The sequence below is a fragment of the Mirounga leonina genome, unplaced genomic scaffold (assembly GCF_011800145.1).
Source record: "Mirounga leonina isolate KUSES-001 unplaced genomic scaffold, KU_Mleo_1.0 Mir_172, whole genome shotgun sequence".
Lineage (NCBI taxonomy): Eukaryota > Metazoa > Chordata > Mammalia > Carnivora > Phocidae > Mirounga > Mirounga leonina.
The window spans coordinates 281131-308337 of record NW_023270442.1 but is presented as its reverse complement, the minus strand read 5'-3'; the positions used below and the strand labels follow the sequence as shown (position 1 = coordinate 308337).

Below are 27207 nucleotides of genomic sequence, written 5' to 3'. Positions count from 1 at the left end.
AAGGGAGTGCTAAATGTGGCCAGATTGGAGCTTAGAATGCAGCTGTCTGTTCTTTCCCTCAGTCTCTAAGCCACTGAAAGGGTGCCAATGCCCGCTCATTTCTATTTGTCTCTAAGTTTTGCCAACCAACTTCGGTTGTGAATTGCCTTAATGAAAGCTCTTTCTTTTCCAACTTAAATGGTTTACCAGGGAAAAGATGAGGTTTAAAATGCTCCATAACCCCAACTTCCATTCATACCCTACCTCAACAGTCATCTGTCTTCCTCTTCAGGTACTGCCGCAAACATATCTATATTTCGTTCACTTAAAAGATTTAGACAATACCCATGGTCATTCTTCAGAAACAAGAACTTTTTATTTAGTTAAAAGGAACACAGGGACATTTGAAGACCAGATAGTTACAAGTCTCTTGAGAAGGAGCCACAAGCGTTGAAGAAACTAGAGAAGGTAAGACAAGAGGAGCCGCAGTTCACTCTCTCAGGCAAATCCTCAACACGAACACATGATCACTGATGCCCTCCAACCCATGTTCACAGTAATACACGGTTTCTCTCCTTGGTGAAATATCCTTATGCTGTGCCTACCTCCACACTGATGGTGACCATGCACCTGGTCCCAACCGTGAGACCACTTTACCTGCTGATAGTGGCTGAACAGAGCTAGGGGAGAACCTTAGGCCTCCTCTGCAGCCATCTGCTTCCGGTGTTAATCCCCGCCCCCAAACAACCATCTTTGTTTTGTGGGCAAGGGAGGGACTAAATTGATTCCAGAATCCTCAGAGAGCTACTTGTGGTTATATAGGCAACATGTGAAGACATATGATTTATATTGTGTATGCCGCTTTTGTTTTGTTCTAGACTGAGTGTAATATTGTTGATACAGCTATTAACAAAGTTATTATTACAAAATCTGTTGAATTTTAAACTAAAAATAACTGTAAGGCACATGTCTTGCACAATTGAAATTAGACAATTCTTGCCTCTAAGTAAAATATTGGAGTAAATTTACACCATGATTAATGAAAAAGCTTCTTATTTCTGAAGAGATTTCCTAAACATTGTCTGACCCCAGAGCAGAGAAACTGAAAGAAGATGAACCATTTCTATAAAAGAAACTTCTTCTATGGTAATAGACCAACGTGTGTGTGGATTCAGTTGAAAACAGTGATACATTTCTTTAATCAAAACAACATGTATTGAAAAATGAAACACCATAGAAATAAATACTAGAACAGCCCATTTTTATCAAACACTTATGTAAAGGTAAAATACTTTTGCACACTGTAAATTTTAGTACAATTTACATTACATTAACTAGATTATAACTTATGAAAAGTGACAGAAACAAAAATAACTGCTTCCAACACATACACTTCTCTGATGTGTTGACAGCAATTTTATCAGCATGGTCCATTCCATTTACTTGAAGTTTGGGTGCATCCTTTAGCGAAATAAGCATGTCTCACTCCATTATTAGCACAGCGTATTTTGTAAATGAAATAATAGACATATAAAAATTATTTTAATATTTGCCTCAAGGGGGAGCTTACAGTTCATCTTGCAGATCCTTTGAGATTTCAAGCCATTCCAAGCTAATGTTCTGATGCCATTCCTGATGCAGATCCAGGATTAGAAAATCTTATTTTCTGTTCTGGAGCCAAGGCAGTGAATTATTATACCTCCATGCCACTTTCTTTTCTGGTGCTTTTTGAAATCCACAGTGTGGACTGGGTTGGGCTAGTTTTTGTTCTTCCTTTACTGAAAAACATAAGAAGACGTAAGTTCAACGTCTGAGACTTTTTATTGAAATAGGCATGTTTTGGTCCAAATGGAGATATTTCAGACCCCTATTATAAAAGGGTCTTTCTTCTCTCACCAGCATATCTACAAAAAATTCTAGATTATTCCAGTATGTGAAGATGGTAAACAGGTCATGTGAAATGATGAAAAAATTTAATTGATCTCTGTTTGACCCTTCTTAGTTTAAAATTCAGACACATTCAAACACACACACACAAATGTGTTTGACATAATACCAAAAAGTTTCATTATAATCACCCATAAATCTTCATTTTATTTGATCAGTGATTTTTGAAATTTTGCTTTTTGGATATTCTTCCATTCACATATGCTGTATTTGTTGCTAAATCATCAAAATGGTGCTTTTGTCTTAAGTGTAAGGACCTTCCTAATCCTCCTCCCCTCAATTTTCCTGATCCCTGAAAGTTTGGTTTTCCTTCAGTCTCTGCAACCAATGTAGTTCAAGGTAGATTCAGGCCTTGATGACTTAGTTCCTTGAGATCTGAGACTGAACTTCCCTCTTACCAGATACAGAATCCAAGCCCACACTTCCAGCCCCCCGTATAGGGCTGGCTGTCTTCTCACTCTTTCCATAAAATGGCCACTTCTCAGGCTCCTGCGTAAATGCCTCTTCCTGAGTTTATCTCCACAAATCGTCCTCTACCAGGCTACTCATCAAGATCTAGATTCCTGGGTCTCATTTCCTGAGAATGAACCCTCACCTGGATCACTTAACCACTTCTAGTTCCTGGACCCTGGGTCCTGCACTTCCTGCCTCCGACAGACAGTCCCCTCACGGGGATCTGCCCCACACCCAACAGGTAGCCCATTCCATCTACTCTCAGTTTACCAGAAGTGGCAGAACTCCTTCCAAGACAGAAAAGAACTCTTCCGAACAAGCCCGAGCAATACAATTCTATAATATTACTTAACTGACTTCAATTTAACTGTGGATTTCTTACTAATAAAATGTTATGCCTAAATTATATGTTTTGGAGATTTGCTTCCAAAAAAGTAAGACCAACACATCTTTATCTACGAAGTCATCTAACATGAATGAAAAATAAATCAAGTAAAGTTTAACAAGAAATTTTTTCAAATGGTAGATAAAAGGTGGTTAAGTTATTAATGTAACTTAAATTTTTGTGTAGCATTAGTATTTCATTTAAGAGTTACTACCAGTTAAGGAAACAAGTTATTATTTTGAACATGACATGGAATGATATAAATCATTATGTGTACCAGATTGGAATTTAAACTTTCTGCAAGGCACTCAGATGATAATGGAGTTGAGTCTTTGGTGAAGTTTCTCCTTGCTTTCCTGGAAGAAAGGAAAAGGGGATGATCTAAGAACGAATGAATTAAGCACTACAGCTAATTCCGGTATCTGGGGGTACTCAGTTTTGGTTTATTTTCTCACTCTGAGATTTTCAAACAAGTGAAAACTCCTCAGATCTTCAAAGGTATAAAAACCTGGAAGACTTTCATATGAATAGAATCTCCACAATACTACACTATTTGGAAGAAGAAAAACAAACTTTAGAGAAACCTCAGTTACTGGAACTTTAGCAATTTTTATTTTAGAAATGACAATGTCTGCATAATATTTTTTAAATTGCTTTTTCAAGACGATTTGTTATTTACAGCTCTTCCTTAACAGTTTGCTGGATTAAGGGGAGATTTATATCACATCCTCTCTCTACTTCTCTGGTTTTCAAAATGACTAATCATCTTTCCATCTATAGTCTCAGGAATTAAGGGAAGAAATGAGATATTTACTATCATCTTTTTTCTGTACAAAATATTACAAATAACTTTTAACTGTGTTTCCCAGAGATATTGGAAAACCCAAAGGACACAAAATGTAGTATTAATTCACCAGGCTTTACTTATCATTATTCAAAATGTCTTATTTAAACAACCACTTCGTGTCCTTTAAATAATTTATGTGAATCACTTAGAGTTTACATATATTTAAAGGTTTTTTTTTCCCCTGGGGCTTTTTTTACTTAGTGGATCTTTATGGTTTATTTCAGAAACAGATGAAGATGAACTCAAATCAAAAGAGACATATGACTTCATTTGCAGGTCCTTCCCTGATGAAGTCACTCAGTTTTTGTTTAAAATACTAAGAAAGGTCCTTGTTCGGGAACCAAAAAATAAATAAAATAAAATAAAATAAAATAAAATAAAATAAAATAAAATAAAATAAAATAAAATAAATAAAATAAAATAAAATAAAATAAAATACTGACAAAGATGGCTGGTTTATTCTAGCAAATATGCTCTCATTTAAATCCAACATCTTTTCCTTTTTCTTTTAATACATATTTGTATTTCATATATTAATTTTTTAATTGATAAATTGACACACATGAAAAAATTTCACCTTTAACTCAAGGATATGGTTAAATAGATATAAAAGAATACCCCCAAGAATCTTGCTATTAAGATATATCATTTTGAAGGAAGCTGCCTACTAAAAGTGACCTATTTTTACCATTGTACTTTATTTCCTATACTCAGAGATCCTTTGGAAATAAACAACAACCTATGGCTTAAAATTTTGAAAAGGTATTACAGAGTGTACCCAAGAATCAAGTCTTGCAAACAACTTGGGGTCAGGATTGGAAGGTTTAGCATTAATGCTTATACGTAGTAAGAGATAGTAAGGTAGAGTTGCGTATGAGTCAGCTTACAAGGATTCAAATTTCAGATCCACCACACACTCTAGCTATGAGACCCAAGGCAAAATGGGTAACCCGTCTAGGCCACCATCTTCTCAACTGAAAAATATAGACAAAAGAGTACCTACTTCGTATGATTTGTGAATATTACATGAGATAATTCATGAATCCTATAATCAAGGCCTATCTTATTAGATTGTATATAGTGGATTTGTATGGACAGATATGAAAATCAGAACTTTCTTAAGGCAAATTAAAAATATAATTGTATAATTTTTAAACGAGTTCTGGAAAACCTATATAAAACTTTTCAAGTTGTCTCTACATACCTGAATTACTTACCTTTTATGCAGCATCTGGAAACAGCAGGTTCCAAAAGCAACCAGTATCAATAAAAGCAGTGGGATTGTTGGTATAACAACATAAATTAGATTGGGAATTATGCCTAAAAAAGCAAAACAGTCTTAGTATAAAAAGATGGCTGAGGTAGAATTCTAACACTAAAATTATATAAACATTTTCCAAAACTTTAAAGTCAAATAGAATTATTATAAATAAATGAATTCTGAGAAAGTTTCTTCCCCAAATATTGAATAATCTAATGAAATAATATATTTGTTTGATAAAAATTAAAAACAAAAACTTACTTCACTGGTTGCCATGCTCCGATTCAATGTCCATATTTCTAAAACTATTATTAAATCTGCAATTTAGATAGGGGCTAGTTTTCATGACATATTAATAATCTTAGCTATCTCACTTCATTAATCCTTCTCAGTTATTACTTTGAGAAACAAGCACTGATTATTAAAATAATTGTTGATTTATTGGTTATATAATTATCCTAGCCAATAAGGTCAATTCCATGGTGATATGCAAGACTCTCTGGGATTAAATCAAAATATTAAATATTAGTAAATATTAACTAATGATACAGTCATAACCCAGAGATGCAAGATTCCAGAACCATAAAGACTTGATCTTAATTCTAAAATGAATCATTTTTTAATCCTGTTCCATCACACTTGATAACGTTAGGTATTCTTGGTAAAATAAAAAACTGCCGCACTTAAGCCCCATACAGATTAAAATCACCTTATTAAACATTTTTTCAAGGTCATAAGAGGGAAAATATTCCTCATGTAATTATTTACTAGCATTTTTAATTAGATTTAGATGTTCTGACTGGTTTTAAAATCAGGCACCTGAAAAGTAAAAAGCACTAAGGTTTAATATCATGTCCATATAAGAAAAGCAAATTGAAAACTATGCATTTCTCTAGGAAATCAGAAGCTGTCAGCATTACCAATCTAGACAATTCTAGTCAAAGTGGACCAGACTTAGATCAAACTATCCACTTAACTGTACATCCTGTCCTTTGTTAACAAAAGATATATTAACTGAGGTCTAGTGATGGGGTATTTGGGGGGTAACTTGCTATGCTTTCACCTAATTTTGAGCCCCCAATACATGACTTCAAGGATTTTAAGGATTCAAGGAAATATTTTCATTCCTTTTCCAAATACCATCATGATCCCTTATATATAATAGTCAAGAAGAAGAGAAAGTATTTCCTACTCTTCCATAGATTTTGGATCACCTACAGAAAGACCCTGAGACTTTGGGTCTTTGGCTCAATCTTCACAAAGTAACTAGGATAAATCAAGATTTCTGCCTGGTGGTCACAGGACCATGCCAAAAGAGCACCCAACTAATGCTAACAGCAGCTTCTGATTGGGATTTACAATTCCAATCAGGGAATGTGCAATTTGCACTGGGATTCCATTGTTTTCTTTGGCAGAGGGTGCTGTGCTAGGGACAGCTGGGTTGAAAGATACAAATCAGGCTTTTTCTTTTATACCCACTCCCACATCAGCCACTCCTTAAACATTTACCAGCACACCACTGTTGGTAAGCCACTGAATGTGCCAATTTACATCCTAATGCCTATGTGTTATGCGGAAGGTTCTAGGGAATCCAGGTTTTCAGGTGGATTACTTAGTTTATTACTAGATATGTCTACTTGAAGTGAAAAATTAGGAAGGAAACAAAGTAGATTCTTCTGTTCAAAAACTAGCTTAGCATTATTAGTTCAAAAGTAAATTTCCATAGGCCAAATTCAGTGCACCATATCATCGAGCAACATGAAAAGTTAGGGCCAGCATGAAGCAGAGTTTAAAATTACAGATTCTGCTCTTGATAGAGGGGTTAAAAATGTGAATTCATTACCTGCTTCAGTAACAACCACATTTTGATGGGTGTCTCCTGGTTGATTTGTAAAATAAGTCTTTTCTACAGGAGAAGTTGGGTTAATCTCTGTAAATAATAGGTACAGGCATCATACATAATGACAAAAAAGAGAAATAGAAATGTAGATGAAAATAAAACTTTATAATAAAACAATGTGAACACCAGAGTTTTGATTTCTGAATAATTTACAGATAAAAATTGTATCTTGAATTTATATTTACATGAAATTGTTCAACTGTGAAGTCATCATTTAATTATCTTTGAATAAAGCATCCACTTGGTGAATCTATTTTTTATTTTTGTTTTTTTTCACTTGGTGAAACTTTACAACTCGGATCTCCTTGGTGAACCCTTGCAACCCCAAAACTGCATTTAGTCATCAGTGGTGTGTCTATACTGATGACAGCTTGGTACCAGCAATAAGGACCAAACAGGTAGAAAGCAAGGCAAAGAGAAGCAGGAATTAGGAGTATCACAATGTGAGATACTCAGTGCAATTCAAAGACAAGCATAGAAGACTTCTTCATTAATATCAGTATAATATTTAGGTTTCTCCTTGCAGTAATAATCATCAGATGACTACACATGGATTGCATTTGGAATGGATGATTCAAGTAACAATGTTCTAAAGCCCGTTTCTGTCCTAGAAAAACAATGCCATACTTAAATGTGCTTTCCAGTAGTGTCTATTTCTTTAAAAAAAAATAATAAAAAATTAAGGCTTGCAAGTCCTTTCTTTCCTTGGTTTTATGAGACAAGATCTCTTCAATGGTTATACAATTTAAAAATGTCAAAATTTCTTACCATGATCTGGTATTGCTGTGCTGCCTATTTTTTCCCCTAGGGCACTATTTGGTAAATTAATAGTTCACTGAAAGTAAATTGAATCAATAAGAAAAAAACTTGTAGGGCGCCTGGGTGGCTCAGTCGTTAAGCGTCTGCCTTCGGCTCAGGTCATGATCCCAGGGTCCTGGGATCGAGTCCCACATTGGGCTCCCTGCTCGGCAGGAAGCCTGCTTCTCGCTCTCCCACTCCCCCTGCTTGTGTTCCTGCTCTCGCTATCTCTCTCTCTGTCAAATATATAAATAAAAATCTTTAAAAAAAAAAAAAAAAGAAAAAAACTTGTAACTTGTCTTCATTTTTTTCAAAAATATAATTCTCTGTTTATGTTTGTCAATTGATGGAAGAGAAGAAAACACATGCAGATTTTACATTAGTTTAGCATGTTAAATCATTTTTAATACTATGTTGGCTGCTCTAATATGGCCACATAGTCTTTCTTTACTGGAGCGCTATCATAGGCTATCCTGTAATAATATTTATTATTCTTCTAAACATATTTCACCCTAACACTTCAATAGCCTCCTGTTGGTTTTAGATACAGTCCTACCCTACACTCATTTTTCTACAGAACTTAGGCACTCTATGCTGGTTGCTGCACAAATATGACAGATATTATGTAATTTATCAACATAGAATTGGTTGTTTTAAAACAATAATCTTAATAATCTTTAAATTGATGTAATTTCTGATTAACAACTTTTTTTTAAAGATTTATTTATTTATTTATTTATTTGAGAGAGAGAATGAGAGGGAGCACATGAGAGGGGGGAGGGTCAGAGGGAGAAGCAGACTCCCTGCCGAGCAGGGAGCCCGATGCAGGACTCGATCCAGGGACTCCAGGATCATGACCTGAGCCGAAGGCAGTCGCTTAACCAACTGAGCCACCCAGGCGCCCCTGATTAACAACATTTTAGAAACTTAACCCATATACACTATTTTTAATGTCTAAGAACAAGAGCGCATAATGCAATTTTAATACATACAAAAATGAGATTCAGAAGTATCCCCATAAAAATATCTTAGGATAACACTGATAGACACAAAGAATAGATAAGTGACTCACGGGGCAATAACCAAAAATGGAGAAGAGAGTGAGAAAACCAATTAGTGAGTTATTCAGTTTCTTCATAACTATGTTAATTGTTTACCACTTGAGATATCATTAGTCATATTATTAGAAGGTATGTAGGGGGCAGAAAGAGGAGACTAAGTTCAAACCACACAGCACTTCTGGTAGTTGGAGAATAAAGTTCAAAATAATTGTTCTAATTCACAAATTTTAATAAATCCCATTGCTTACTCCTCCAACCCCCTCACCACCAAAAACTAATTCTCGACTAAAAGAGCACTGACTAAATAAGCAAGAAATATAATCAAACCAGCATCCTCCATAAATAAAACACTAAGCTCAAGGAAGGTTAACAGATAGAAAATAAATATTTAAATTAAAATAAAGAAATAAATATTTAGAATATTTAGAATATCAGAGTAAAGAAAAAATAAAATAAATATTTAAATTAAAGACTAAAAATTCTAACTACATTAATAAGATCATAAATGTAGCTATATATTTATAACTATAAAACTGTACATGTGCATCAAAAACAAAAAATACATAAAGGAATCTTATTCACAACGTATAGATTATTTGAAGATTTAGGCAAAATATAGAAGATAAAGAAAAAATAATTCTTTATCTTAAATGCTCTTCCATGAATAATATGAACCCAGATTACCTACACAAAATAAGTAAAGAAGATTCTGCGCTTGACAGTGTCCTGAATAATTTGGTAAGTAGGAATTCAAAATAAAAATAAAATAAACAAATGTATGAAGGGCCAAATAGTTTACCTAAAAGCACAAAGAAAGGAGAAAGAAATATTAAGAATACTCTATAACATACTTTCATTCAATAGTTTCAAGTACATAGTATCACCGATTGAAAATATCAGAGGATTTCAACTTTATATTTTTCCAAGAAAAAAAATAAAGACAAAGAACATAAGTGCCTAACAGATTTGGCTTTGCAAAGGCTTCTAAGAGGGTGATGATGGATTTAGGGCTTTAAAGAATAAACTCACCGGGGATACAGAAAGCTGGCTAATATACTGAAGAGCAGGATAAATATAAGAGAAGGGTAAATCTAATCCAAATAATCCCTTGTGCTTTAAGGTCTTATGAGAAAGGAATCATGTAATTTCAAGAGAATAATGGAAATAGCAGTACTTGATTATAATTGCCTTCCATGAACACATTATGAGGTCAAGTAGATAGCCCCTCAGAAGACTTAAAATGACATTTCCCAACACTGAGGAGGAGACAAACATCAAAAAAAACTCTCAAAGCCTAAGTGTCCAGTTTGACTTTATTAGGTGATTAAAAAAATTAGTTTACATAATTTTGATTAGTCTCTACTTTTGGTCAAATATTAATTTAGTGGAACTGTCCTCTTCAAAGTGATTCAAATTTACTATGTCCACAGGAAACCCCACCAGTGTAGCTCAGGTCAATGCAATCTTCCCACGTTGCACATGGCAAGAAATTGGAGATTTCAAACAAAAGCTATCTAAGGGGGCAGATTCCAAAGAATGACAAAAAAGGAAGACCATGGCAAATGCCCCTACTTTTTTTCCACTGTGGCTCAGTGAGCTAGCATCAGTCTGACTTCCACTGAGGAGCACATGTGAAGCAGCAATGCCTACAAATGAGAAGCTAATGTTCCAGGAGGAAGTCGCTTTGTTCCCTTAAATGCATCGGATAATCATCCAACGATCTGTCGCTCACATGTGTAAATCTCTAGGTGCTTTGGTGACTTATACCTACTTCACACACGTTACACTAAATATTTAAAATATTTTAAAATAGATATTTATTCTTTGTAAAAATCTGTTTACAAAAACACAATTTGACCTTAACGTTAGACATGTTATTTTCTCTTAAAGACACGTCTCCAGATGGGTTCTAGTTACCCCCTTCCGCTTAACTGATTGGGCAGTTTGCTCTATAACATAAAGTATATTTCAAGACACCGAGCACTATGACAAGCTGCAAATAAAGTCCAGGTTTCACAGCAGAGAAACACAGAGAAAAACAAAGAGCCATAGGCAGCGAAGCCTAAATAGAAATAGTGAAGATCAAAACTATTAGCAAATATGCACAAAATCTGCTATACCTATTTATGGTATTTCCTACCTGGTTCGTACTTGCAGATGTAATTGTGCTTCATGTTGCACCTGTCATCGTTCCACTGGTAAAGGTAGGGACCCCCAAGGCCTGGGTTGGCTGTTGGTTGATGGTACATCACAACACACTTTTCACTTCCGCAGGAAGGTTCATCGGTATACCAGTTTCTGTAAACAGAGCAACAGGAACACCTCCAAGTGATTTCACCCATTCTATTCTTTTTGTTTTGCTTTTTGTTTCAAGGTTTTATTTAAATTCCAGCTAGTGAACATAGAGTGTAAAACCAGTTTCAGGAGTAGAATTTAGTGATTCATCCCTACCATATAACACCCAGTGCTCATGACAACAAGTGCCCTCCTTATTCCCCATCACCCACTTGGCCTCTTCTATTCTGACATCCTCTACAGGTGAACAGAAATCTCCCTTCTCCGTTTTGAGCACCCCAGAGAACATCCAAGTCTGCAGGATCCCTACTCACCGGTACTGGGAACCGCTTCCATCAGACCACTGGTAGAGATCTGGGCAAGCACCAGATGTTTGCCCCTCTCCGTTTCGCCAAAGCCCTATCCAGAAATCACCATCAGAAATCCCCGTTCCTGGTTTTGTCAGGTTTTGCAACATACTTTCTATTAGCTTCTGTTCTGCTTCATTCTCCAGGCTGAGAAGGGCTCCCCCCTCGCTCTCACAAGCCAGGCGTGCCTCCTGGAAGCTCACTCGGCTGGACAGTTCATGGAAGTAGGCCATTTTGTAGCAGGGATGCTTGAGGTCAGCGAAACACACCTTTTGGCCTGAAAAAAAGATGCTATGCATTGATTATCTGAACCATATTCATAACGCTACTATGAATTAAGATTAAAGAACCAGGGCGCCTGGGTGGCTCAGTCGTTCAGCGTCTGCCTTCGGCTCAGGTCATGATCCCAGGGTCCTGGGATTGAGCCCCACATCGGGCTCCCTGCTCAGCGGGGAGCCTGCTTCTCCCTCTCCCACTACCCCTGCTTGTGTTCCCTCTCTAGCTGTGTCTCTCTCTGTCAAATAAATAAATAAAAATCTTAAAAAAAAAAAGATTAAAGAACCAATCAATACAGGATATACTCTCCCAAGACTGATTCTTCCATTGAATCATTTTCTAAGGCTTATTTTTTAAATTATTACTTTCAATTTATAAAAGCAAATTGATTCCCTAGTAAACTTGTAATACAAACTTTGAAACACCGTACTTCAAGAAAATTTTTGTTAAGGGAACTCATGATTCTTCTGGCTTAGATAAAAACTAATTACCACAGCAAATGAAAGTAGCTAGAGAAATTTCAGGTATATAGAGCAAAGAGAGCTAAAAGGTCAAAATTATGAAAGAAAAATAATTCATAAAATAATTTAATTTTTAAAAACAAGTAAAGTAAAAAAAAGCAATGCATAGAGGGTATCATGAAAAAGATATAAGGTGGCAAATTTAAGGTGTAGATATTCTCTTTTATTGCATATACATGGAAGCAAATACATTAAAATTGGAAGTTAATAAAGGCCAGAATGAAGGTAATTCTAGTAATAACTTGTTAATAAAATACGGCATTAGAAGTGACAGGATAGATTTCTAGAGTACTCTAGAGTAATCTTTGAAAAAATTCTCATTGCCAATTCTCTGAATATTTTCTGGTTTTATAGGACATGCTGTGTGTGAGCTCCAGTTGTTCAGCCAATGACTTCTCTGTTTTTACACAGACATCTCAAATGAGTTATAAACTCCAAATAAGGGATGCCTAGGTAAAGGCTCAGTTGGTTAAGCGTCTGCCTTCGGCTCAGGTCATGATCCCAGGGTCCTGGGATCAAGTCCCACATCAAGCTCCTTGCCCAATGGGGAGTCTGCTTCTCCCTCTGCCTGCCACTCCCCCTGCTTGTGCTCTCTCTCTCTGACAAATAAATAAATAAACTCCAAATAAAATTTCCCAAATTTGAACTTAAGATTTTATCTATTTGAGAGAGAGAGAGAGAATGGGAGAAAGTGAGTGCACATGAATGGCGGGGGGGGGGGGCAGGAGGGAAGGGGGGTAGAGGGGGAGGGGAAAGAATCTCAAGCAGACTCCAAAACCTATGTGTGGGGGTCATGCTGGATCTCACAACCCTGAGATCACAACCCCAACAGAAACAAGAGTTGGATGTTCAACCGACTGAGCCACCCAGGCACCCCTGAACTTAGAGAATCAAATACTTAAGCAAATAAACAAAAAAGAAATGCATTTTAAATGTGAAACAAACAAACACATAAGATAATGAAAGGAGCTATTAAAATCTCATCAATTGCTAATTGTTGTTAATCTCTGATAACTTGGATAGAGATCAGGGTAAACTGAAATTTGGCCAAACTTGTCTTTCAAAGACAGTTAAATCATTAGCTAAAAACAAATTAGGTGACATATATGAGAACAAATAATTTTTCAGCTTTAGAGTCTCCATTTATGTATTAAATGAAGCCATATTAAATAAAATGACTTCTTCAAATTTAACCTAAAAAATGCCCTATAAACTAGTTGAAATTATTTCTTTTATGAGTCTGAAAGTGGTAACACTGCATTTCTTTTCAACTTTCCCTAAATTAGGAGCACCTGTGTGGTTCAGTCAGGTGAGCATCTGACTCTTGATTTACTTCCGCCCCCTTATACCACCAGACAAGTATGCCAAATCATAGAGACAAGCTCCAGAACACCATCCAGTTTTGTTTTGTTTTTCATTAGTTTCTTTGGTTCACTTCTGATCTCTGCTGTCAACTTTAAAAACTGCCATGCATCCCTCTTTGTCACTGTTTCTTATTCCCAACCTGCTGCCCACAGCCTCTATTACTTTCTTCGCCTTTTTCCGATTTCAGTTTAGATTTGGCCTCAGAAACAGACTACCAAGTATTTCATGTAAAATTAAGTCAAATTACTTCATGCTAAGAAATTAAGGCAGAGCTCTACTGCTTTCTTAAGATTTGTCTGCATGAACATTATTCTTATTGGGACTGAAGGTTTTTTCAGCAGGTATTTAATTTTGTAGCTGATGGAGAAAATTTGTCAGTAGTGGAGGAAGGGGAGTGTTATTGTACTTAAACACTGGCTAAAAAATACAGCATTCAAGCTTTGTACTCTTAATTACAGTACATCACACTGAGTCAACATCAGTATCACATCCATTCTCCCCCAGAATCAGCAATTAATGACCTATGATGACACTCAGAGTCAGGAGGGCACCAAAATCAGGAGGCCATTAACCTCACCACAGTGTTTGAGTGATAGGCATTCAATATCATGGCTCAAGCTGAGAACAGCCATCTAATGAAATAGTTGCAGCCATGCAAGCAAGCCAGCCAGTTGTCCTCTGTCTCATTAACTGTGATCTGGACCCAGGAGCAAAACACTGAATAATATGAACAAATTAACGGACTGCCCCAACTAATTGTTAATGAAAAATAAAACGTTAGTATGAATGACCACAGGAAAATGGAATTAAAGAGACTTCAAGAGGACAAATCAGTCTGAAATAAATCATCCTTGAGAGATAATCATGGAAGTCCCAGTGGCTGATTCTAATACAATTATTTATTTTAATTTCTCCTAATTTATTATTAGATTTTGTGATGACTTCATTGTTTAAAATGGTTGTTCCTGATAATATTCTAAAAATGCCATTAAGCCCAGTGAGTTCTGTGCCTGCATTTTTAAAGCAAGCTATTTCCATTTTCTTCTTCTACAGCCTTTACATATTTCTAAGTCTCAAAATATATCTCAACTGCATTCCCTTGAGTCTTCCACTTGCTCAATTTTTCACTCCAAGAACTCTCAGACTTGGATTTGACTCCAGCACTTCTGAAATATTAAACTTGTCCAACAAGATTGTTTTGCAAGATGTCAAAAGGGAGCCAAATTCTTTTAAAAATTAGCCAGAAACTTGAATGAGTAAAAATTATTTATGTACCGAGGCCAGCACTCATTCACAGGGTGCCTACATATGACTTAGATGCGAAGTCTCTGCTCATTCTCTTTGATGAGTTAAAAAATAAACACAACACAGATTTCTTTATGGTGAGGATACCGAATTGATGACAGGAATTAACTCATTTATAAAATTAAGATAGCATTTTGAATGAAATACTTAAGAGAACTTTAGTGTAATGTGGACATTCCTAACACCGCTGTGTGAGTCTACAGAGAAATAATACTAATAAGAGAAAAACCTAAGGCAGGGATTCTATTTAAAGTAATTACTAATAGTGGGTGGGTCCTAGATACTAGCTAGCTGCCCGTGGCACTGTGACAGGCATTCCCTCTTGGCTGTGATGATGGAGTGGTCCAGGGTCATGGGTGAGGGGGTAGAGACCGGGGCGTCTGCAAAGCAGAGAGACTGTCAGAGAATCAGAATAGTGGCCAAATATCACCAGAACAGGTAGATATTCACTCCAATGATATTTGCTGAATATCAGCTGTGTCCTCAGATTTTGACTGAAAAGTCACTAGCGGTTCAGATCTAGCAAGGCTGTTTTCCGAAAATTAGAGATACGTGGCCCAGTTTTTATTACCATTCATATATAATCAGTTAAAGCTGACGCTGTGGATTTCTTGACATCCACTTCTGTTTCACTACCAGCTACCGCCTTATTCTGCAAACGTGGTCCAAGCCGTAGCAAAATCAAGCAAAAGGAGCTGCTGAACGCTCACCACCATTTCAGCTGATCGCATTGGGCCGAAATGGCAGGGGAACTCCAACAGCTGGGAAACAAATGTTGCCCTAATTCCCAGAAAAGTTCCATTAATACAGATCTGGAAGCCACTTTTCCCACTTCTGTAAAGGCTAATCTTCCTAGAGAACCATTATGATTACCTCTCTTCTCATTCTGTGAGATCACATGGGGAATTTCTTTTTCTCTGATCTTTAAATGTTTCATTCAGATAAAATCTTCCATTGACTATTTTGAACAATAGGAATTCGAATCTTCCACTACTACATCTACTTCATCTACTCTTCTACCAACCATAAAATATTTAGATGAATATTCAGATAACCATGTAACAGTGTTTATTACACTAAAGCAACCTTGGTACTAACAATTTATTAAATGTCACCTAGGACTTCCACCTCGGATTCTACACCTATTAAATTTATACACAGATGTATACAGAACTACATATGTACACATGCACTTTTATTTAGAGATAATTCTCAGTACTGCCTACTAAAATAAACATTCCTATCACTGTCACTGCTAAGATTCTGCCATTCTACTATTCCCATGAATAGATGGTTTTGTCTTTTGTCTTAGTCATGAAAATTTAGTCCTTTAGAGCTAAATATTGGCAGTAAATACTTTTGGCATTGATATAAAAGTGGGGCCAAACTCACAAAGTTATGGCAGTTTACTTTTTTCTTCCTGAATAGAAAGGATCTATGATTCAGTTTTATTTTGCTTATATTTATTAACTTTCTGACAGTTGAGTCCTCTGTTAGTAAAGTAATAAGATTTTCCTTATACCTTACACTATAATCATATATTATCAATATTGAATATTGAATTTATATCACGATTTTCAAATAAAAGCACAGAAAATATTTTATGAATTTCTATGGTTCAATCATGATCTACTTTTAGTTATAAAAATAAAAAAAAAAGTTGTACAAAAGAGAATCTACATGATAAGTCTTCCCCAAACCTGACTGACTGAACTTTGGACATTTTACCGGAATCCCACAAAATAATTTGTTTCTCATAATTCTTTCTTACTCTCTCCCAAATCACATTGCTAAATAGGCTGATCCAACATTATATGCTATGACAGGATCTCTGATAGCAATGCCAACACTTTTGAACTAAAAAGAAATGTTTTCAAGCAGTGTTCTCCTTACAGTGTTCAGTAGTCCACCAACTTCTTAAGAATGATTTTTAATTAAAAAAAAATTTTGTTATAATAAACTTTCATTTTTGTAGCAGAGATTTTATAGTGCAATTAAATGCATAATGCACTAGTATGAGCGTGCTGGAATCTATTTTCTTGCATTGATAAACAAACTCAAAACTGTAGTCCTGGGTCATTTTGTGGATGGTGGGGGCAGCTGGGAGTCCTACCTCTCCCCACTGGGAAATACCACAAGCTTTGAGAAGGGAATGGAACTCATTTTTTTTAAATTTGCATATTTAAAATTGGGATCTAAATAACAAATGGTAAACCAAGTGACTGTGTGACTCAAAAGTTAAAGCATTCAATCAAAAAGAACTGGCTTTGAATCCCAGAGCTATAATGAACTGTGGGTATGCTTGGGAACATTACTTAAACTTTCCTGGTTTTCTCAGCTAAAAAAGAGCTTTCTCACCTAAAAAGGAGTTTTAAAGAAGTACTGATAAGAATAATAGCCAGACATCTATGAATAGTTTAGCATGGAGATTCTCACTGCTAACACAATCCACACCTTTGGGTAAATTGGAAAAAGATGTTCTCTCCTGGTGATATAGGCTATTCAGCTAGAAAAAGTTGTGTTTCCTCTAGGTGGTCTCAGTTCCAGGCACAGGGCCTATACACTGAGCTCCCTCTCAGCTTCTTGGCACCAACTCTCTGTGCATGACCCAGTCTGCACAAATCTGTTCAAACCCCTTCACCCTCCAACAGCCCTGTGCTGTAGGTCACATCATGTAGCTCCCATCCTATTTTAAAAAGTTAGATAGTTTGCCAGTTTCACACAGCTCATAAATCAGGGTTTAGAAGCAGGCAGTCTCTCTGGCCCCACAGTCCATGCCTTTACCCAGATGTCTATGCTGCCTCCATAGACAAATGTAAAATTTTTGTAAAGCGAAATATTTCATGAAATAAAGAGATTGAAGAATATATACATTATTCATGTTTTCTAGCTTATAAGTATTAGCACTGATCTGTTATTGATTAACGCCGCTGATATGTGCAAGGGCTTGTGTATTGAGAGTTTGTTTTTCTAAGCAGATTGTGGATTTTCTATTACTGAACATTTAGACACAGGATTAATATTGCAACATCTATCTCAGATTCTCAAACCATATATAGCCTTAAGTATTTTTTCATCTAGCCCTTTCATTTTCTAAATAAAGCAAAGCCCAAATGAATTTTTCCCAATTACCAGGAGTGCAACTGGAGTCAAGTTGTCAGGCCTGTTATATTACCAGTAATGTTACAAGAGTGAAAGAAACAATCTCGCCTGCCAATTGTGTACAACGATCCACCTGTACGCCAAGTGCCCAGCACAGAAATCTGTTATAAAAAGTAAAAATTGTTAGTGAGAACATCAGCTGGATTTCCACTCTGGACTCCTTAACACAATACCACCTCTTTTTTTAACATTAATGTAATAGATATTGCCAGCCTCAGGAAAAAGAGTTCTAAAAACAAAACTATAAAATGATGAAAAATAGCAGTTAAGGAGTAATGGCTATGATAGATGTGTAATTTATTAAATGACTAGTAATAAGATTAATTTGTTCCTTTCCTGCCCAAGAGATACTTAAGGTAATTGCATCTTTGAAAATCGCACTGTCATCACTTTATGCTTTTGATGATGTCATGGAACAGTACCACAGGATGGGATATGCTCAGCAGATTTTTTTCTATCTCCCTTGCTATTACAATAACCTATAGGCTACTGGTCACCACACATGGATTTGCATAATTTTGTGGCATCTGCACAAACAAAAGAGATGTGTCTAAATCTCCCAGTCTCCTAAATAAAATGCAGGCCAATTTGAATGAGTTCAAATTAATACATATTAAAGATTTCTGCAGAAATTTGGAGGGACCATGAAATACACTTAATGCCCTTTTGCTGCGTAACAGGTTGTGAATCACTGCTGTGTAGACTAAAAAGAAAAAGCAAAACTAAAAAGCATAACACACTCACGTTACTTCAAAACACTTCAAACGTTTGAAAATACCCACATGCTCTTCAGACCTTAGAAACCTGAATTTTGAACACTCTTTTTTTTATGATTTATTTATTTATTTAAGAGAGGGAATGGGGGGCGGGGAGAGCAGAGGGAGAGAATCTCAAGCAGGCTCCACGCCCAGCATGCAGTCTGGCGTGGGGTTTGATCCCATGACCCTGAGAAACCTGAGCTGAAACCAAGTTGGAGGCCTAACCAACTGAGCCACCCAGGCGCCCCTGAACACTTCTTTTTCATATATACCAGTCAAGTCACAGAATTAAATGATTGTACTCCCCACAAATATTCTCTACATATCTGTGTTCAGCAACAAATCGGTACAAATCTAAAATCCTAAAAGTACTTCCAACTTTGACTCATAAATTCATTAAGTACTCTTTCATTAAATACTCTAATTCATTAAATTACTCTCATGGTTATATATTTTATTACATATTCATGCATCAAAATAAGCATGACCACTAACCTATAAAAATACTTTCCTATTACTGCTAGATGCTATTCACTCTTATGGGGCAGATTATGATGATGAAGTTTGAAAGTTTATTTCTTGTTAAAATATTTTTATTTCATTTATAAATAATGCTATCAGCTTTTAAAACAGTGAGGTATTTAAAAGTATTGGAAAGTATCTTATTGAATATTTTAAAGTACTAAAATGAAGAAAATTTCTATAAAGGATTATTTTGTGAGTTCCTGTCTATTTTCTGGGGAAAGTAATTATTCTGGTACACTACATAGAAATTACAAATAGTTGTATTGATATTTAACAAAAACAGAAAATGCATTCCATATGTTGTAAGTATGTTCCTAATAACAGCCCCAAAGAGCTTGTTTCATTTGACAGACACTCGAGTAGAATTTTGGTCCCCAGTGGCAGGTAAAAGTTGATGCACCACTCAGAACTTAACACTGGATCAGGCAGACATTAGACCTACTACTTCCAACATGTCATGTTTTAGACTGTCTGTACTCATACTATTGTGGCTAAAATATATTTTTTTAAATTGTCTTCAAAGGATAAAGTCACAAACTTATAATGGTCCAATTTTAATGTGAATTTTTATGGCCAAAGGGAATTAAATTATTCATAAAAAACATAACTAAGTAATTGTTTTGATATCAAGTAAACATCATCATTTATGCTAAATCAAATAGATCATGTTCAATTAATTAGAAATTTTCCAGATGTCACTTACAAGATGCCTATAAATACTTCACAGGAAAACACAACAAAAGGTTTGCAACAATTTATGCAATAACAGAACACAAAATAAACTTTTCATCAACAATATTTTAAGTTCTGTTTTTACTTTATATATTTTTTCTTCTCCCTTGCAAAGTTTATGGCATACAAACAAGAATATACCAAAAGGATACTATTTAAGGCAATGAAATGTTTCTGTGTGTTTAAAACACACCATATGCTAAAAGCCTGATCTCTACTGCTCATTCATTTGTAAGAGTAATTCTCATAGACACAAAGACAGTCAAATATGCAATTTACACATTCAAATCTATATAGTGAACTTTTTCTTCAAAGCTAAATTAGGGGGGAAGAGATCTAATGTATGGCTTCTGTAACATCCTTACTTGGTACTGTAAAGTTTTCATTTTATCAATATAAAGGGCCTGATTTTCTCTCCCTGCCTCCCAAATGTAAGCAGCATGCATGTCCAAATAACCGTTCACAGTGTATTTAATTCCAGTATCTCCAGAGGGCCAAAAAAGTCAGCAGTGAGTGATTGATAACTAGACACTGAAGAATTATATTCTTAAGATGTAGAAGATCACATATTGCTGAGGGGGAGATCAGCAACAATTAAGCTTAATATGCCAGTTTCTAAAGGTCTGGCTTCACTACCGATTAAGTTGATGTCATCTGTCATCTACCCCTACCTTTAGTGACACCTGTTATACAGATGAACAGAATGTGAAAAGGATTTTGTGCTTTTTACATTTAAAAAAAAAAGCCCACACTTAAAACACATTCCCACATACACTCAACAAATATTTATTGCAACACTTTAATTAGCATTGCAAGAAATTACAATAGGGATAGTTATGCTCAATTTGCATGTAAGGCACTATTCATTCATCCTAAGTTTTTGAGAATCTTCCTGTTGTTGTTGTTTTTTTTAAGAGACGTCCCAAAAAGTAAGGAGGGTCAATGCGATATAAATTGCTCAACAATAGAACAGTGAAAGTCGAAGAAAAAGAAAAATCAGAGCAAATGCTTGGAAGCTTGCCAATTCTGATCCATTTCCCTTGCACTGACTCGACCCACCTAATTGGGCACCTACTGTGTGCATGAACCTGTTTTCATTACCATGTACACCCCAGGCCAACTCGACCGGTCTTCCTTTTCTGAAAAGTCCCCAACTTGGAATAAGGTGTGCAAAGGAAAGGTGTCTACACACAATGACCAGTAAGTCCCCTCTTCTTTTGTCAGCACTCCCTGAGAACAAAGGCTGCATACATGCCCAGGAGACTGTGAGCGACCCACAGCCTGCAGGTCTGGCCTCGGAAACCATCCAAGTGAACACAGTGCGGGGACTGAAGTCAAGCCAGGCCAACAGGGGGTGGCATTTCTGCGGTTCTTATGGCTTTGGGTTTCCTCTGCCCACTCCATGGTACCCCACCCCTTTTGCAGATGCCAAGCCCTGCCCTGTGGCCAACTCTTACAAAGAAAGTGAAAATTACTCTTGGAAAACGCTGTAACAGAGCTCGCTTCGCAGCTACTGAACCAGGCACTTCCAAAAAATTTAAACTTTTCTCTGCGCTTGTTTTTGGGGGGCGGGGAAGAAAGCAAACCGCCATCTATTCCCCTTCCCCGCCATGCCCCCGGCTCCTCCCGGCCCCCTACCCCGCACAGGTTTCCCACCTCCGGGAGAGCCTTGACCCCAGAACAGGCGGCCCCGCACCGCCCTCGTCCGCGCACCCGCGGTGCCCTCTCCTGGCTCCTCCGCTCGGCGGGCAGCCCCCTGACTCACCGCTGACCACCCGGCGGCAGAAAACTCCGTGGCCACAGAGCAGCGCGGCGCCCAGCAGCAGTGAGACCACGCGGCTCATCGCGGCGCGGCCCCAGCAGCAGGTGTGCGTGGAGAAAAGAAGACCTCTGCCCGCCGCGCAGCCGGAGCTCTAACCTCTGAGCCTCCCGGCCTCGCCGCCTCGCCGCCTCCCCGCAGGACCCTACTCCCGCCCGAGCCCAGCTGGCCGGCCCCCTGCACTCATCGTCTCTGGCCGGGCCTGGAGCCGGGCGCGCCCTTGCAGCGCGCGGGTGTGCCGGGCTGGTGCGCGCTGAAGGAGAGGAAACAGAAGTTAGAGGGCCCCGTGCCTGCCCGCGGGGTGAAGCAGGAGCCCCGGGTTGGACCCCACCCGACCCCTTTGCTCCTCTCCCGGGCCTCTGGCTAGCGAGGGGCTGAGCGCGTGTGCCTGGCCCCGGCTCTCACGGCGGTGGCAGCAACAACGGCAGCTCTGCGCTGGAGGCGCGCTCTTATATACCGCACCCCCATCCCGAGGTTCCGGCCCCTCGCTGGCGATAATTTTTAACCACTTCATCTCTCCCGCTACGCGGAGCATCCCGGCCCCTCCCCTGAAAACTGGAGCCGCTCCGAAGAGAGTGCAGTCAGCAGCCCCACCTCCTCCCCTCCGCTTCTCCGGGCCCCTTCTCCTTTCGCTAACAGACCCGATACTCACTTGTGTAAAATGTGACAGCTTTGCTATTAAACTCTGGCAAAAGTTAGATCCATTTGGTTTTCTCAAAGATTAATGTCCACGGGGATGCCAAGTTGTGGGGCCTTTCTCTTCTTGTGCTAAATTGCTTGATCATATGTATTGCTAGATGCAGGGCACTAGCCACTATTCAAGATGGATTGGCGAAGTGGGAGCCAAAATCTGCTCAGTGAATTATATGATGTGGCAGGTTTTTCCCCACCTAGGTTCTGCAAATAGATTACTTCCAAGCAGGTTGTTTGACTAAATTGCCACAGGAGCAAATTGAAGAGAATATCTGAAGCACGGTTTTCCCAACGGATTTCAATCTCAGGATGCAGCTCCGGAGAAAACCATCAATACAAATATTCTGAATACTTGGGAATTTCCTGGCTGTAATTGTATGTATGTCTTTGCAATCATCTATGTGTGATCTATAGTTTCTATTAGAAATAAAGCATCCTAAAACCTACAAAGACAATTTTCCATAACTTGACTTGGTTTTTATTGTATCAGTCCCTCCAAAGGTGTTAGAGTTTAATCTGGAGTATTGGAAAGAAGTTCGTAAGAGTTTCACCTGGTCCCTGATAGGAACCCTGAGGACATACTTATAATGAGTTTCAATAGAATTGGTATTTTCCCATTGTGATGCTTTAAATGCACCAGGATTTGTTAAATAAAATCCTTTGATTTTAATGAGCGGTACATTTTCCTATAACACCTCCCTGTCTTTGGTTTTTACAAGCCACAAGTATACTCTGAACATTTATTGGACTGTTTTCTTGGGAAAAAAAGAAGGTAAATCCTGCTACAGGAAGAACAAGTCTTGCAGAATAAGAATTCTAGCACTTAGAAAGACCTGAAGGATTATGAAGTCCAGCCTACTTAGGGAAGTAGAATTCCACAATAACTATAATGATGTCTACCACTTTATTTTTCCTTCTATTACCATTAAATTACTAATTTATTGCAGGGCCAGGGGCAGTTAATCTCATAGAGGGTCTGTACCTGTGAGATTCACCACTAGCTATGTGTCCTAAAGAAACAGTCACTGTTCGGCTTTTGAATGGAAGGGGAAAATATAAATCCTCAAAGCAATGAAGGTATCTATAGCTCAGCCCTAAAAACCATGTCCAAGTCACTGGGTGTGGCTGTGGTCAGAGCGTTGCTCCAGGGGTTCACAGTCCAGTGTGAGAAAGACATGTAATAGTGACTACACGTATAAATGTTATAGTGGAGGGGCGCCTGGGTGGCTCAGTTGGTTAAGTGACTGCCTTCGGCTCAGGTCATGATCCTGGAGTCCCGGGATCAAGTCCCGCATCGGGCTCCCTGCTCGGCGGGGAGTCTGCTTCTCCCTCTGACCCTCCTCCCTCTCATGCTCTCTGTCTCTCATTCTCTCTCTCTCAAATAAATAAATAAAATCTTTAAAAAAATAAAATAAAATAAAATAAATGTTATAGTGGAAGCCAGCATGCAGTGTCATGGTTAGCATAGAGGAATGAGGAATCACATATTTCTGTAGGAATTCTCTAGCCTTTGTCCAGGTTGAGGATGATGATCCTCAATGGCTGATCACCTGAGTGCTCCAAATGCCTGCAGAATCCGGATTCTTAATGGGAGTTCCTTTCTCTTTCGGTGCCATCCTCTGCCCATAGTGGTCATGAAAAGTTCCATCTTTGGGAAGGAACACCAGTGGGTTACAGTCTAAGCACTGGGTGTAATTTCCGGCTTATTAGTACACCCCAATATCCCAGATGGCTCAGATACCTAAAAAGCCAGCCAATCCTTAAAGCCACTATTGGCAAAGGGGAGCGCATTAATTTTTTTAAGAAATGACTTTGTTTTTCCCTGCAAGCATGTATAAGGTATCATAAAAGACAAGTGACTCTCTTATAGAAAACATATTTCCGTTCCAGAGATTTAAGAACTGCTTTCAAATCAATCAGGAGATAAGAGTTCCCTCAAGGGCAACCAAGAGAACTGAGGGTTATATGAGGAATGTTTGCACATGTATAGAGTTTGGCCTCCAGATTCCCCAAAAACAAGGTGGGATAAGACCACATGACTGGCAATCAGGAGAGAGAGCTGTTGCAAGTTAAGATTCTCTGCCCAATAAAAAAAAAAAAATCAAATAAGAACTTCAAACTGATTAAGCTAAAAAGCTCAACACTGACTCAACGAGCTAAAATGTAGCTCTTCTCTACCTAAAATAGAAAGGTAATCTCAGTAAGAGTGGTCCCAAAGAAATCTCAGGCATGATTCAACCACTGAGTCTCCAGAGGCTCTGAAACATCAATTAAGCCACAATATTTGGAATCCAAAGTTTTGAAAAGTGACATCAGGCCCCTTAATAGTGCACTATGGAATCTGTCTGTCCCAAATATACAACTTACTCCTTCACTGTCTCTATTTCCTTGCAAATGTCTGCAGTCCCCCGTAAGCACCTGTTTCTTATGTCCATTAATAAGCCTCAAGGACAGACAGTCTGAATTCCAGGCACCGATGTGCATTCAGCGGCTTCTCACTGGGTCAGCTCTATACAGTGGCTTTAGCCTCAGGCACAGCAGGGTTCATGCATATGAGTTCCCGAGCAAAAAGTGACAAATAGGGTTGTCTTAGTGCAGGCTCCTATAATAAAGTATCATAGACCAGGTGACTTACCAACAACAGCACTTTATTTCTTAACAGTTCTTGAGGCTGGAAATCAGAGATCGGGGTACCAGCATGGGAGGATTCCAGGGAGGGCCCTCTTCTGGGTTGCAAACTGCCAACTTCTGGTTAGATACTTACATGATGAAAAGGGAAATACAGAGCTCTCTGGGGGCATGGTCCCATTCATGAGGGCTCCACCCTCGTGACCTAATTGCCTCCCAAAGACCCCACCTCCCAATACCATCACACATTGGGGGCTAGGATTTCAACATATGAATTGAGGAGGGACACAAACATTCAGTCCATTGCAATGGTCTACAAAGGAGATTTGTTACAATGTTTAAAATTATTATAATTAATATATTTGAAATATTATTGAAATCCAATATTAACTAATTTATTCATTCTATTACACTTTATTTAATGATGGTTAATAAGTCTCTTGCACACTATCAACAATATTGCCAGGCTGTCATAAAACAAATATTTGGAAGTGAAATAATAAGACTCTTACAATATAACCATTTTAGCAGTAAGCAAAAACAGTTTATTTTTTCTAAATTAACAGTTAGTTGTCATTTCCAGGAAGAGAGCATTGAATCCAAAGCTTATCCTCCCTATTCTTCAGAAATGACACCTTGACATCTGTGCACATATGTAACTGGCTCAAATGCAAGAATGAGCAGTTGGACAAATTCCCCCCCGTGATTTATTTTTTCTTTTCAAAACATGTCTGCGCTGTAGAATGCATGACCCACCTCAGTAAAGAGCCAGTTCGACTTTTCTTTATAATTCCAATAGAAGTCTTTAGCCTTGACAGGGTTATCTAAGAAAGTGTCAATGTTCATAATGCTGTTAAAAATGTAATAAAGAATTGGAAACCCTACAAAAACATGCTTTCCTATCACTCCAAGTTAAATTTAGGAACCACCAAGTCTGTTACATGCTCTGACCATTCAGATGAGGAGTTAAAAATATCTGTAAAATTCAATTAATGGAAGTATATCTTATCGGATTTGAAAAATCATATGAATTTATGTGAATGTCTAACTAAATATCAACTCCGTAAGTTAAAATTTCCTTTTAGTGCTTCTGTATTAATTTAAAGCAATGCAGCTGGGTACCACTGCTATCAATCTAGCATGAACCAATACTTCTTGATCTTGGGGTGCCTGGGTGGCTCAGTCGTTAAGCATCTGCCTTCAGCTCAGGTCATGATCCCAGGGTCCTGGGATCGAGCCCCGTATCTGGTTCCCCGCTCCTCGGGAAGCCTCCTTTTCCCTCTCCCACTCCCCTTGCTTGTGTTCCCTCTCTCGCTGTGTCTCTCTCTGTCAAATAAATAAAATCTTAAAAAAAAAAATACTTCTTGATCTTGACTTAATTACTGAATCTGGCCTTAATATACATTAACACAACTAAACAAAGGTGAGATAATTAAACCCAAAAAAAGGATAAGCTAAGGTCATCCTTACTTCAAGTGTCAGGCCTGAATTATCTAGGTACTTAGTTGACAAACTACCCATTGAGTATTGTGATATGGAAAAACTGCTTAGCTAGCAGAATCATAAATCTAAATTTTCAGTTAATATAATTTTGGGCAAGTTTCTTCATTTTTTTTAGTTTTCACTTTTAAAATATAAAAAGAATGAGTTGGAGAAGTTCATGCTTCCTGACTGGATGGCATTCTGCTCCAGAAATGCTGTTATTTCACAAATTTTTCAAATCTTAATCTTCATGTGTACTAAATTATCTCCAGCCAAAGTAAGTCTTATCTGCATAAATGCACTAATTTTTCAAATGTATATGGATGAAAATTGGATTTTTAAATGTCACTAAATTCCTAAAACTTTTGTCCACAGATTTATTAATATTTGTTGGAAGAACAGTTGTTATGTGGGGTCCTAGAAAAATATGTATGTTAAAATTAGGGCTTCATACTCAGAGAAGCTGGAAATCACTAAGCTATATTATTTCTAAAGTCCTTTTCAGCTTTATATAAAGTTCTATTTCTTTAAAATTAAGAAAGACTAACAATTTTCTTCCCTTTTTTGTCTTCCTCCTCCCTCCTTCCTTTCTTCCCTCCTTTTCTTCCTTCTTTCCTTTTCTTTCTTTCTTTCCTTCCTTCCTTCCTTCCTTCCTTCCTTCCTTCCTT

At 37.6% G+C, this 27207-nt stretch overlaps 1 protein-coding gene across 5 annotated transcripts; it reads right to left on the bottom strand.

Annotated features, from left to right (window-relative positions):
* Window positions 1–330: 330 nt before the first annotated feature.
* Window positions 331–25418, bottom strand: CHODL (chondrolectin). 5 transcript variants are annotated; one of them, XM_035017511.1, is made up of 7 exons: window positions 24848–25418; window positions 23980–24077; window positions 11241–11550; window positions 10772–10929; window positions 6716–6802; window positions 4829–4931; window positions 331–3120 (listed from the first exon to the last, which is right to left on the bottom strand). In XM_035017511.1, exons 3-7 carry the CDS (start codon window positions 11504–11506, stop codon window positions 2982–2984), a joined length of 753 nt encoding a protein of 250 aa, XP_034873402.1. In that variant the 5' UTR covers window positions 11507–11550; window positions 23980–24077; window positions 24848–25418; the 3' UTR covers window positions 331–2981. The 5 variants fall into 5 exon arrangements, with proteins under 5 accessions (XP_034873402.1, XP_034873401.1, XP_034873397.1 ...); XM_035017510.1 differs by lacking the exon at window positions 24848–25418 and having other exon boundaries at window positions 23980–24197; XM_035017506.1 differs by lacking the exons at window positions 23980–24077; window positions 24848–25418 and adding an exon at window positions 21683–22178.
* Window positions 25419–27207: the final 1789 nt, after the last annotated feature.

Bases quoted from the DNA above. Each gene is read 5' to 3' on its own strand.
- CHODL (XM_035017506.1), bottom strand. From the start codon at position 21,761: ATGAGCCGCGTGGTCTCACTGCTGCTGGGCGCCGCGCTGCTCTGTGGC. The intron at 11,551-21,682 runs GTGAGTCAGGGG...TCTTTTTTTCAG, and splicing joins CTGCCGCCGGGTGGTCAGCG to GCCAAAAGGTGTGTTTCGCT. The intron at 6,803-10,771 runs GTAGGAAATACC...TATTATTTACAG, and splicing joins CATCTGCAAGTACGAACCAG to AGATTAACCCAACTTCTCCT.